This window comes from Chiloscyllium plagiosum, unplaced genomic scaffold (assembly GCF_037043375.1).
Source record: "Chiloscyllium plagiosum isolate Xiang-an unplaced genomic scaffold, Cpla_swu_hap1 HiC_scaffold_19, whole genome shotgun sequence".
In the NCBI taxonomy this organism is placed as follows: domain Eukaryota; kingdom Metazoa; phylum Chordata; class Chondrichthyes; order Orectolobiformes; family Hemiscylliidae; genus Chiloscyllium; species Chiloscyllium plagiosum.
In genome coordinates, this window is record NW_028270157.1 from 19,194,978 (window position 1) to 19,208,085 (window position 13,108).

Consider the following 13,108-nt stretch of genomic DNA (forward strand, 5'->3'; position numbering starts at 1 on the left):
GATACAGTACCCTCTCTCTTCCCCTCGATACAGTTCCCTCTCTCTCCCTCCCTCAATACAATTCCCCCTCTCATTGTCTTTTCCTCGATGGATATCTCTCTCTCTCTCTCGATCTCGATACAGATTTCTCTCTTTCTCTCACTTGATGTAGAGCTCCTCATTCTCTAATACTTTGACAATGACATGCTAACATGTTGTTTTGTCTTAATATCAAATGATGTTTATTCCTGGGGTTTTTTTTACAATACAGATTAAGCTGTTTCAGCACATTGTAATCAGTCTGGTCTTGTTGCCTCGACCAGTTTCCATTCTATCCCAGCCTCATCCAGAAAATCACCTACAATGGTTTCTCTTCCTCCTCCTGCTCTTGTGTCCTTCAAAGATTTCTCTTTGGTCTCTTTCATCCAAAAATATAATGACAATTCTTACGTGACAGCCAGCTCCATCTCACCAATACCTCACTTGACCCTTCCACTGTATTTGGAATTTTGTCAGCATTCATTGGGCAAATTGATGGGCAAACGTTTCCTCCAAATAGTATTGGGAAGATCTACACCGTCATCATGAAATCTCTGTCCCAGTCATTGGGTCCTCCCTCTCCCTGGCAGCTGAGCCCGCCACGTTGGTTGCACACTTGGATTCCTGTTTGGATCATAATTGGCATTTTGACTCCATACCTTTTCCATCTTGAAGTTCAGTTACTATACAGTTACTTATGGTAATTGCAGTCGATGCTCCTTAAGGAAGCTACCTGCCCATAAATGCAGATGACTCTTTCCCTGCCTCATTTTATCTCTGGCTGAAGTCTCTGTCCATGTTATTGCTATATACAGATTTGACTATTGCAGCCCACAGTTGTGGCCATACTTCCAGCTTCCTCCAGAAACCTTAACTCAACCAAACACTGCCAACTATATCCAAACTCACACCAAGTCCCATTCATTCATCACCACTTAGCTCCTTTGCTTCCAGTGTTTTCTGGTCCGGACGTGCTGCCATTTTAAAATCCTTATTCTTTACAAACAGCTCCACATCCTTGTCCCTGCACTTGGAACGCTGCAAGATCTCCGCTGGTTTTCCGCCTTTGATAGTCATGGCCTTAAGCTCTGGATTTCTCTCCATTACCTTCCTCCTAGCTCTTTTTGATGCTCCTTGAAGATGTTACTTTGTTACCTGCTCGAATGGGACTTGGTTTCACATTTTGTTTGATAAGGCTCCTGTGGAATTCCTTGGGAGGCCTTGATGCAAAAAAGAGACATTTTCGCAAAGTTTTTCATCTTGCACCCGTCAGGATAATTTGCAAGAATACCAGGATAAAGGAGAAGATCGTTTTACATCAGATGAAAAGAGAATGCTAATTGGTTGGCAAGGAGGAAGGAACAGGTGTCAGCCATTCAGCCATCAATATGGGTGGCATGGTGGCTCAGTGGCCTCACAGCACCAGGGACCCAGGTCCAAGTCCCACCTTGGGTGACTGTGTGAAGTTTGCACATTCTCCCTGTGTCTGCATGGGTTTCCTCTGGGTGCTCCGGTTTCCTCCCACAATCCAAAGATGTGCAGGTTAGGTGAATTGACTGTGCTAAATTGCCCGTAGTGTTAGGTAAATACAGGGTAGGGAAATGGGTCTGGGTGGGTTACTGTTCAGAATGTCGGTGTGGGGTTGTTGGGCCATTGGGCCTGTTTCCATACTGTCGGGAATGTAATCTAATAATGGCTGATCAAATACTTCAATGGTTTTTATTCATCCCATCCCTTGCCTGTCACTGGTGTTCAGAAAACTATTGATATCTACCTTAAACATCCTCAGAGAATGAGCTTCCACAGTCCCCTGTGGTGGATAATTCCAAAGATGTAAAAAACATTCTCCCCATCTCAGATCTAAGTGGCGCCCCCTTGTTTTAAAGTTTTGTTGGTATGTTTGTCCCTTGAAGAATTTTGTAAGTTTCAATGAGATGATCTCTCATTCTTCAAAACTCCAGAGAAAACAAGCCCGGTTTTCCCAATCTCTCTCCATAGGACAGTCTCACCATCCTGGGAATCATTGCACTCCCTCTATGGCAATAATATCTTTCCTGAGATAAAGTGAAAAATCGCACAACTCCAGGTTATAGTCCAACAGGTTTATTTGGAAGCACTAGCTTTCAGAGCACTGCTCCTTCATCAGGTGGGTGTGGAGTATAAGATTGTAAGACATGGAATTTATCAAATAAATTTACAGTGTGATGTAACTGAAATTATATACTAAAAAAGACCTGGATTGTTTGTTAAGTCTCTCATCGTTTAGAATGATCATGTTGGTTTCAGTTCTTCCATATGTAAATTGCAAACCTTTTTTTAAAAGTTACATTCTCAAGTGAACTGCGATAAGGAGACCAAAATTGCACTCAGTGCTCCAGGTGAAATCTAACCTAACAGCTTACTGCACCCACAGAAACAGACGTTGCTGGAAAAGCTCAACAGTCTGGCAGCATCTGTGAAAAGATATCAACATTAAAGTTTCAGGTGCAGTGGTCAAAGCTGATTTCTTTTCACAGATGCTGCCAGACCTGCTGAGTCTTTTCCATCAATTTCTGTTTTGTTTCTGATTTACAGCATCCACAGTTCTTTCAGTTTTTATACTGCACCTACATGTCAACCTGCAATTCCTATTGGCAAGGACACCTAGGCCCCTTTGTATGTCTACACTTTACAACCTCATCCCATTTAAGAAATACCCTGCACATCCGTTTCTCCTATCAAAGTGAAGAACCACTCATTTTTTTTGCCCAATACCTTCCATTTGCCATGTTCTTGCCCATTCATTAAGCCTGTCCAGATCCTCCTAACGCTGCTTTGCACCTTTCTCACATCTCACCTTCCCACTTAGCTTTGTATCGTCCACAATTTTGGAAATGTTACACATCTCTAGGTGTTTTGGAGTCTTCGAGTCATACTGTATAGAAACAGACCCTTCAGCCCACTAAGTCTGTGCTGACCAATAAACACCAAACTACACTAATCTCATTAATCTGCACTTGGGCCACAGTCTACCATGCCCTGGCATTTCAAGGGCACATCCAGATGCTTCTTAAATGTTAGGAGCATACCTGCCTCTACCACCCTCTCAGCCAGCATGTTCCATACATGTACTACCATCTAGGCGAAAAAAATTATCTCAGATCTCCTCTAAAATTATCTTTTAATTGAACTTGTTAAGAGACTTATGATAGGTAGGACCTGAATCCAGGCCTCCTGGCTCAGGGTTAGGAACACTACCACTGCACTACCACAGCCCATGTTCCCAACTTTAAAACCTGTGGACAGCCCTTAGTCACAATGCCAACATGAGAACGGCCTATTTATTTTTACTCTCTGTTTTCTGTCTGTTGGCCAATTGTCTATCTATGCCAGTACCGTACTTACTATCGTATGTGCTTTAATTTTTCTAACCAGCCTCGTGTGAGGGATTTTATTGAAAGCCATTTGAAAGTCTAAGTATGTACTATGTCCATCAGTGCTCCTTTATCAAATTTATCAGTAATAGTCTAAACAAAATGCTCACAAGCTCATCAAACACGATGTCCCATTCGCAAACCCATGCTGACCATGTCCACGCAAATCCTAACCAACCAGACATCTATTTATCCTCTCCTTTAAAATAGATTTTGGCATTTCCCCACAACTGATGTAAAACCTACAGGTTTGTCGTTCCCTGTTATCTCACTTGCTCCCTTCCTAAATAGTGGGATAACATTTCCTACCTTCCAACCTACATGCATCATTCCAGGATTTTGGAAGATAATCACCAATACATTGACTACCTCAATAGCCACTTCCTTCAACACTCGAGGGTATAGACTGTCTTAATAAGTGGCTAATATTATGATTAGTTGTTTGCCCTAATGCAGGAAGGCCCACCGTTTCATTTACTGTTGTGATCATTCCAGTTGTGGACACACTAGAAATTTTAATAGTTATCTATGTGTGAAAGGATGTAGATATCTGAAAGAGTTAGTACTGAGGAGTGGCTTAAACATCCCCCACTATGATGCTATCATATAGACTTGGTGGGAGAACAGCTTAGGACCTGTTGTCCAGATCTCTCATATCAGTGTAACTCGTGCCTGATTACTAACATGCAATAAACTACCTCTTGTTCAAGACATAAGTCTTTTCTTGTTAAAATACCAAGTTGTTTTCCTGAACCACACCAGACCACATGAGCTCTGTAATCTCAGAGTGTGGTGGCAGTGAACTTTGCCCATGGTGAGCAATTGTGCAGGCAGCCTCAGACAGTGAGATGGTCAGTGGCGAGGATTGCTCACCCAGCTTACAGAGTATTTCTTATTTCCCTGAAACAGGTCTCCAGTGACCAAGCCGAGCCTCTGCCTGTCACGCAGCCAGTTCAAACAACACAGCAGACACAGACACCAATGCAGACAACGGTACAAACACCAGTGCAGACCTTATCACAAACACCAGTACAGACAAGTTGCCTGGGGAGAGGTAAAATGGCAAAACATTTGACACCAGATGAGATGACATCGAAAGATTACTACTTTGATTCCTACGCTCATTTTGGCATCCACGAGGTAAGTTTTGATCTCTTCCTGTATTGATGGAGTACCTCATTTAAATGATCATTGTGCAACATATATAAATGTTACCCATTAAATCAATTCATACACATATTTTCTGCTTCATAACATGGGCAACTTGATTATTTTAATCTAGTGGAGAGGTGAATGTAATTTCCATGGGGAACATGTCAGTATTAACCATTCGGAAATGGAGATGGTGGTCCTTTTTGAACTTTAGTGGAGAATGCGAAAACTGTCAGGAATGGGACAGCTGTGAAAATAATATTGTGTTCTCTTCAGTGATCAGTCCTGTACTACTAACCATCCAACATCCCTAACCAGCCAACATCCCTCATCAGCGCAATGTCCCTAACCAGCCTGGTGTCACTAACTAGCCCAACAACTTTCGCCAGCCCAGTAGCCCAAACCAGCTTGACTTCACTTGCCAGCACAATATCCTTAACCAGTGCCACATCCCTAACCAGCCCACTATTAAATTATTCTGAAGTTCCTAACTAGCTCAACATTGCTAACCACATCAATGCTCTTAACCAGTTTGCAATCACTAAGTAGATCAACATCACCAACCAACTCCGTATCACTAACCAGCCCAACATAGCTAATTAGTTTGATTTCACTAACCAGTTCTAGTGATTAACTGGCTTAACTAGCAGAGTTTTGTTTGTTCGAGGTCATTAGTCTGGGGTGCAGAACACAGGAATAGTCTTACTGCACCAGTTAGATGAATGACACAGAGACTTGAGATGATCTCACAACAGTAGCTTAGGAATTAAAATCCAGTTAATAAAACAAATTAAAAATAGAATTAAAAATTACTATTATCAATAATAATGACTATGGAACTACCAGATGTCATTAAAAATAATCTAAATCATTAATGAGTTTTAGGGAGGGAAATCTGCTGTCCCTACTTATTTTTACACATGACTCCAGATCTACAGCACTGTGGTTGACTCTGTAACTGCACACTGAAATGGCCGAGCAAGTCATTCAGTAATGGTAGCCTTGTCAAAAACACCCACGTTAATGAATATAAAATATTAGTCATCACATAAATTGTCTTCATAGTTTCCACTAAAAAAAGTGTGTAGAATGTCCAGCTTTCAATAGTCTCTATGTTGCAAACTGCAACTTTAGAAGGCCCAAATGGGTAGGTATGAGTAAAGCACTTTCAAGTGTGTGTTTCGCAGGTATAATGGGTCAAGGGGGTGGTAAGAGGGAGGATGGGGACAGATATTTGAGAGAGCAAAGTCTGACTCTGAGGATGCGGGGTTTGAGAGTGCTGGTGAGGGTGGAGTATGAGGAGGGCAGGATTAGTGGAACAGGGTGCAATGGGGCTGGATGGGAGGGGAGTGTGTGCTAGGGGATGGGCTCCTGGTGATAGGGTGAGGGGGTAGAATAGGAAGTGACCGGATGTGAAGGGGCAGGGTATGAGGGAGCGGGGTGTGAGGGGGCAGCAAGAAGGATCAGAGTTTGAGTGGCAGGATGAAAGGGGTTGGTGTTGTCAGGGAATAGGGTATGAGGGAGCAGTGTTTGAGAGGGTAATATGGGAGGTGGCAGAATGGAAGGGGGCAGGGTCTGAGGGGGCAGAATGGAAGGGTCATGGTCTGAGGGGGCAGAATGGAAAGGGCAGAATGGAATGGAGCAGGGCCTGAGGGGGTAGAATGGAAAGTACAGGGTTTGAGGGGGCAGAATGGAAGGGGCATTTTCTGAGGGGGCAGAATGGAAGAGGCAGGATCAGAGTTGGCAGAATGGAAGGGGGCAGGGTCTGAGGGGGCAGAATGGAAGGGACATTTTCTGAGGGGGCAGAATGGAAGAGGCAGGATCTGAGTGGGCAGATTGGAAGGGGGCAGGGTCTGAGGGGGCAGAATGGAGAGGCAGGATCTGAGTGGGCAGGGTTTGAGGGGGCAGAATGGAAGGGGCATTTTCTGAGGGGGCAGAATGGAAGAGGCAGGATCTGAGTGGGCGGAATGGAAGGGAGCAGGTTCTGAGGGGGTAGAATGGAAGAGGCAGGATCTGAGTGGGCAGAATGGAAGGGAGCAGATTCTGAGGGGGGAGAATGGAAGGGGCATTTTCTGATGGGGCAGAATGGAAGAGGCATGGTCAGAGGGGGCAGAATGGAAGGGATATGGTTTGATGGGCAGAATGGAGGGATAGGGTCTGAGGGGGTAGAATGGAAGGGGGCAGGGTGTAAGGAGGGATCAGAATTTGAGGGCAGAATGGAAGGGGTCAGAATGGGTGGGTGTGGGATTTTACATTGAATTAATCCAAATGCAAAAGTTGCAGCTTTAAACAGATCATGTTTCCCTTTGAGATTTTCTGACTTTAAGTAACTTTTCCAAGAATGGGATTCAGGATGACCTTGCCAATTGGATACAAAATTGGCTTAATGGCAGAAGACAGAGAGTTGTGTTGGACAGTTGTTTTTTCGGACTGGAGGGCTGTGACCAGTGGTGTTCTGCAGGGATTGGTTCTGGATCCGCTTTTGTTGCCATTTTTATAAATTATTTAGATGAGAATATAGAAAGCATGGTTAGTAAGTTTGCAGATGATACCAAAATTACTGGTATAGTGGAAATGAACACGATCATCCAAGATTACAAAAGGATCCTGATTAATTGGGTCAATAGGCTGAAGAATGGCAAAAGGAGTTTAATTTGGATAAATGTGAGCTATTGCATCTTGGTAAAACAAACAAAGAAAATAGTCACAGATGAGGCACCAAAAGTCTGGAGGTTGGCTAATGTTGTGCCACTATTTAAGAAAGGTGGTAAGGAAAGCCAGGGAACTGACATTACTGGTGGGCAAGTTGTTGGAGGGAATTCTGAGGGACAAGGTTTACATGTATTTGGAAAGGCAAGGACTGATTAGGGATAGTAAACATGGCTTTGTGCGTGGGGAATTGATTGAGCTCTTTGAAGAAGTAACAAAGTACAGTCGACTTGATCTATATGGACTTCAGTAAGGTATTCAACAAGGTTCCTCATGGTCGACTGGTTAGCACTGGTTAGATCAAATGGAATACAGGGAGAGCTAGCCATTTGGAAACAGAACTGGCTTGAAGGTAGGAGGTTGAGGGTAGTGATGGAGGGTTACTTTTCAGACTGGAGGCCTGTGACCAGTGGTGTGCCACAAGGATCAGTGCTGGGTCCACTGCTTTTCTTCATTTAGAGAAATGATTTGAATGTGAACATAAGAGGTATAGTTAGTAAATTTACAGATGACACCAAAATTGGAGGTGTAGTAGACAATGAAGAAGGTTACCTCAGAGTACAATGGGGTTTTGATCAGATGGACCAATGGGCCGAAGAGTGGTAGATGGAGTTTAATTTAGATAAATGCAAGGTGCTGCATTTTGGAAAGGCAAATCAGGGCAGGACGTCTACACTTAATGGTTAGGTCCTAGTGAGTGTTGCTGAACAAAGAGACTTTAGAGTGCTGGTTCATACTTCCTTGAAAATGGAGTCACAGGTGGACAGGATAGTGAAGAAGGCATTTGGTATGCTTGCCTTTATTTGGAATTGAGTATCGGAGTTGGGAGGTCATGTTCCTGCTGTACAGGACATTGGTTAGGCTACTATTGGAATGTTGCATGCATTTCTGGTCTCCTTTCTATCAGAAGGATGTTGTGAAACTTGATAAGGTTCAGAAAAGATTTACAAGGATGTTGCCAGGGTTGGAGGGTTTGAGCTATAGGGAGAGGCTGAATAGGTGGAGCTGTTTTCTCTAGAGTGTCGGAATTTGAGGGGTGGTCTTATCGAGGGGCATGGATAGAGTAAATAGACAAGGTGTTTTTCCCAGGATGAGGGAAATCCAAAACTAGAGGACATAGGTTTAGGGTGAAAGGGGAAAGATTTAAAAGGGAATGAAGTGGCAACTTTCTCTTGCAGCAGGTTGTGCATGTGGGCTGCCAGAGGAAGTGGTGGAGGCTGGTACAATTACAACATTTAAAAGGCATCTGGATGGGTATATGAATAGGAAGGGATCAGAGGGATATGGGCCAAATGCTGGCAAATGGGACTAGATTTTTTTAGGATATCTGGTCAGCATGGATGATTGAGACTGAAGGGTTTATTTCTGTGCTGTAGAGCTCTATGACTCTAAGACTTACACCATTAAAAGTAGGGCCTTGGGCAGTGTTGTAGAACAGAGAGATTTAGGGTTTCAGGTACATAATTCTTTGAAGTTTGCATCACAGGTAGACAGGATGGTTAAGAAGGTGTTTGGCACATTTGCCTTCATTGCTCAGGCCTTTGAGTATAGGAGTTGGGACATTATGTTGAGGTTGTACAGGATGTTGGTGAAGCCTCTTCTGGAGTACTGTGTCCAGTCCTGCTCTCCCTCTTATAGGAAGGATATTATTAAGCTGGAGAGGGTTCAGAAGAGATTTACCACAATGTTGCTGGGAATCGAGGGCGTGGGTTATAAGGAGAGGTTGGATGGGCTGGGAACTTTTTCACTGGAGTGTATGAGGTCGAGACATGACCTAATGGATGTTTATAAAATAATGAACGGTATAGATAAGATGAATGGCAGGTGTCAGTTCCCTACAGTGGGGGATTTCAAGACTAGGGGGTATATTTTTAAGATGAGAGGAGAAAGATTTAAAAAGACATGAGGGGAATATTTTTTAACACAGAGAGTGGTTTGTGTGTGGAATGTTGTGGATGTGGATACAGTTACAACATTAAAAAAATGTTTAGATAAGTCCATGAACAAAAAATGTTTGGAGGGATATGGACCAAGTGTGGACAGGTGGGACTGGTTTAGTTTGGGATTATGGTTGGCATGGACTGGTTGGACTGAAGGGTCTGCTATATGACTCTTTGACTCTATACATAAATTACTGCAGATACTGGAAATCTGAATAAAAATAGAATATGCTGGGAATACTCAGCAGGTCTCATAGCAACTGTGGAAAGAGAAACAACGTACTTGAGGAACAAGAACAGCAACATTTGAAGTGTTGAACGTCCTTTAAGGATAAGAGTAGAAAGAGCCAACATTGACTCAACTTCATCACCAGCAGACTCTTCAATGATGATAGAAAACTTGCCCAGAGTGTGAGGAGCACAGCAGAATATAACCATTGTATTTCAGGTGATAGTGTAGACTGCTGATTTTCCCTCTTACCGTGAATAGATTAATGTCTAATCATAAAACAAAGAACTGCAGGTGTTGGAGATCTGACACAAAAACAGAAATCGCTGGGGAAACTCAGCAGGTCTGGCAACATCTGTGGGAAGAAAGCAGACTTCATGTTTCAAGTCTGGTATCTCTTCATCAGAACTGATAGCAACTGGGAAAATGTGGTATTTATGCTGAACCTGAAGTTAGGGAGTGGTGAATGGGAGAGGTGAATAGATGGGTGGAGATGGAACCCAGTGAGACAGAGAGATATATGAAAAGGGTGAGTAAATAAGGAGATAATGGAAAGCAGGCCAGGACAGAAGAAAAGCTGAATAATTGATAATAAGGTCAGCAAGCAGGAGGCTGGAAGAACACAGCAAGCCAGGCAGCCTCAGAAGATGGAGAAGTCAATGTTTCGGGTGTAACCCTTCTTCAGGATTGTGATAATTAGAGCTAAGAGTAGGAAAGATGGGTTAGCTGTACTGAATGCAACTCATACCAATGTGATAACGGGTCTCAGAGCATGTGGGAATGCGTGACTGCTAAAAGAAACCCAAATCATCACAGAACCAGGGTGTGGGGGTTGATTAAAAAAATCAAGGAAGACTGGATCCTGACTCTAAAGTTATTGAACTCAATGTTGAGACCCAGAGGCTGCACGGTCACCAAGCCGAAAATTGTTTATTGAGCTTGCGCTGAGGCTCAGTGGAACACTTCAGCAGGCCTGTGACAGAAATGTTAGTGTGGGACCATGGCGGAATGATGTTCCCTGGCCAACATTTCTGTTTCTGTTGATGTCTAATGATCATTTGTTCCCAGTTGAAAGTGTTTTTAGGTGACCTACAGTGTTTTGTGTTCTGTCTAACGGGAAACAGCCTTCACTGAACCATCAGCCTGTGTTACCTTCCACTTTGCCGTTTAATCTTTGGCCCTCCCTTACCATATGGACCTCTACCTTCAGTCTGAATGATCCAACTGTTCAGCATTATCTGTGATTCAAATGCTATGCATTAGCAAGCCCATTCATTAAACACAATGAAGTGCAAGTGTTCAGTTAATAATAGGTAATGCAGTTCCAAATACCACTCTAGTCAATCTGTGCATGCATATGGCTCCCAGCTCAGTTTGTCATTAGTCAACAGAGCAAAGCAGAACATTGAACAATTCACATGATGTTCTGTGCTAATAGCTGACTGTGCCCACACTGAAATGTACCTGGGGCTGAGTTTGAAAGAAGGAATACACTGTGCTAATGGAGAATAGAAAGTCAATTCTTGTCAACCTATTCTACATGAAGCTGACAGTAAGTGGCCCTGGAGAGAAGCACATTCTTTGTGTATTTCGGGTTCGATTGTGATTTCTTGCATACTGAATTCTAACTTACATTTCACAGCCTGTTTACTAGTGAGGGTCGGAATAGACAATAGAACAAGATAATATCATAATAGAACAAGACGTGATCCAGATTTTATCAAAATACTGAGTGAAAGCTGACATCAACCTGTGGGGGAAACCTTGCGTAACACAGCGAGTGGTTCAGGTCTAGAGTCCACTCCCTGGAAATGTGGTGGAAGGTAGAGGCAATCAATGATTGTTTGGATAGCAACAGTGTGCATGGTTAAAGGGACAAGGCAGGGTCATAGTTGAGTCATGGTGCTCATTTGAAAAGCCAGTGCAGACAGGATGGGCCAAATGGCCTCTTTCTGCACCGTAATGATTCTGAGATTCCTGGTTCCTGAGTCTTTTACTGATACCCACATTTTGGTGGCATGTTATTCAATGAACTTTCACTTAGTGGCTGATAGGCCCTCAGCATTGTGTCATAAAACTCAGAGAGTAAGGCTCTGTTGCCAACAAGCTAGAGGTTTGTTCAGTATTGAAACTGCTGTTTCTGGGAGAACTGAAATCTCGCAAGAGTTCAGTAAATCTCTCTCTGACTTCAGCCTGCTACTAAGCTTCCCCAGAGTGGTTCACAGGTACTAACAGAGGGGCAGCAGTATGTAATGTGTACATTGAGCCATTGGTCCCTTTCCAGTGTCTTGGTAATCAGTCAGTACTCAAATTCTGGCTACCCAAAACATGATTGTCTTGGATTGGGGCCTTAGGTTCTCCAAGCTGTGTTGATTGCTGTTTTCACATTCATTGGAACTACTGAGCGAGAGGAATAATCCCATTTTGTTCATTACTGTTCCCCATCCACTCATACATCACACTCTCCTGATTGCATATGCAGTTAAAGAGCTTGGACTGGTTTGGTCACAAGCATCACAGTTTGGATTCTGTGATTGGTATCAAGTATTTAGTTTATCTTCAAGAACCAAAAATGAGGGCTAGGGATATAGTAAAAACGCTAAATACCAGAATGCATAACTACAATGGAGAGACCCACCAAGTCCGTCAGCTGAGAAATCTAGTATAGACCCTTGCAGTAACCCCCCACAATATCCCTCTCCCACCACAATAACTTTACGATCCCAAATGAAGTTTTTCTTTGTTAATCCCAGGATCGGTGACCCAGTTTTGAATTAGTCAGTCCCAGTGCAGATTGGTCTCTGTAAACATCAGCACTTGCAACAAAGTGTTCGTTTTACGCAATTTCACTTAAGTATCTGATGGTGGTACTTATATAGTGTTGTTGTCCATTACACAATTTACTTGTTAAAATTTGATGATTAACAAGAGTGTACTCCTATTGCATGGAAGTTAATAAAGCATAAATTAATGGAGTTTTCTCCACTGCAGGAAGCAGTCATTTGTGCTTTTTCCCAGTGTACATATTTGAGTAAACATTGATTGGAACTGAGAACATTGGCTTATTCTTCCTCCTCTGCAGCTGCAGCACTGAGGCCAATTATCATATTCCCACTGCCACCCATCATGACTGAATTTGGCCCTATGCGACCTGTATGAATTTAGCACATCTTTATCCCCATGCATTTCTCACAAAGCTCATTGTAACTCCTGTTGCTGCCTTAAGCTCCACTTCTCTGTAGATCTCCAGCGGTTTTCCACCTAGGGATCTTGACGGCAATAAATGGGCCTGGAACAAGAAGAACAGGCTTTTAGGGAAAATGACATCAACTTTGCAAACTTTGCTATTTCATTTCAAGGTGACCTACAGAAAGCCAAAGATAATCATTCCTTAAGGTGATAACAGCAATGATGGAATTAGATAATGTGCAGATGTTCAGGAAATAGTGTTATGTTAAACACATGTTTGACTTAGAATAATCCTGTTCACATATTCAGGGTTACACTGTGTCAATGTGCTGGTTACACTGTACCTCGCTGTGGATGGAGGTAGTTTCAATGGAGGCTTTCACAAGGTATTATGATTTGCAAAAGGAGGAATGTGCAGGGGGCAGAAGGCAGCAGAGCAATATTGGGGGAATTGTTCA

General features: G+C 43.0%; 1 protein-coding gene across 2 annotated transcripts in view; it reads left to right on the forward strand.

Annotated features, from left to right (window-relative positions):
- Window positions 1–13,108, forward strand: part of prmt8b (protein arginine methyltransferase 8b) — a 62,369-nt gene that overhangs the window by 29,815 nt on the left and 19,446 nt on the right. Inside the window, exon 2 of one of the 2 annotated variants that reach the window (XM_043709828.2) lies at window positions 4,341–4,571. The exons of the other annotated variant lie outside the window; for it this stretch is intronic. Coding sequence (XP_043565763.2) covers window positions 4,341–4,571 — 231 coding nt within the window. The remainder of the gene's footprint in view (window positions 1–4,340; window positions 4,572–13,108) is intronic. 2 annotated transcript variants of the gene reach the window in all.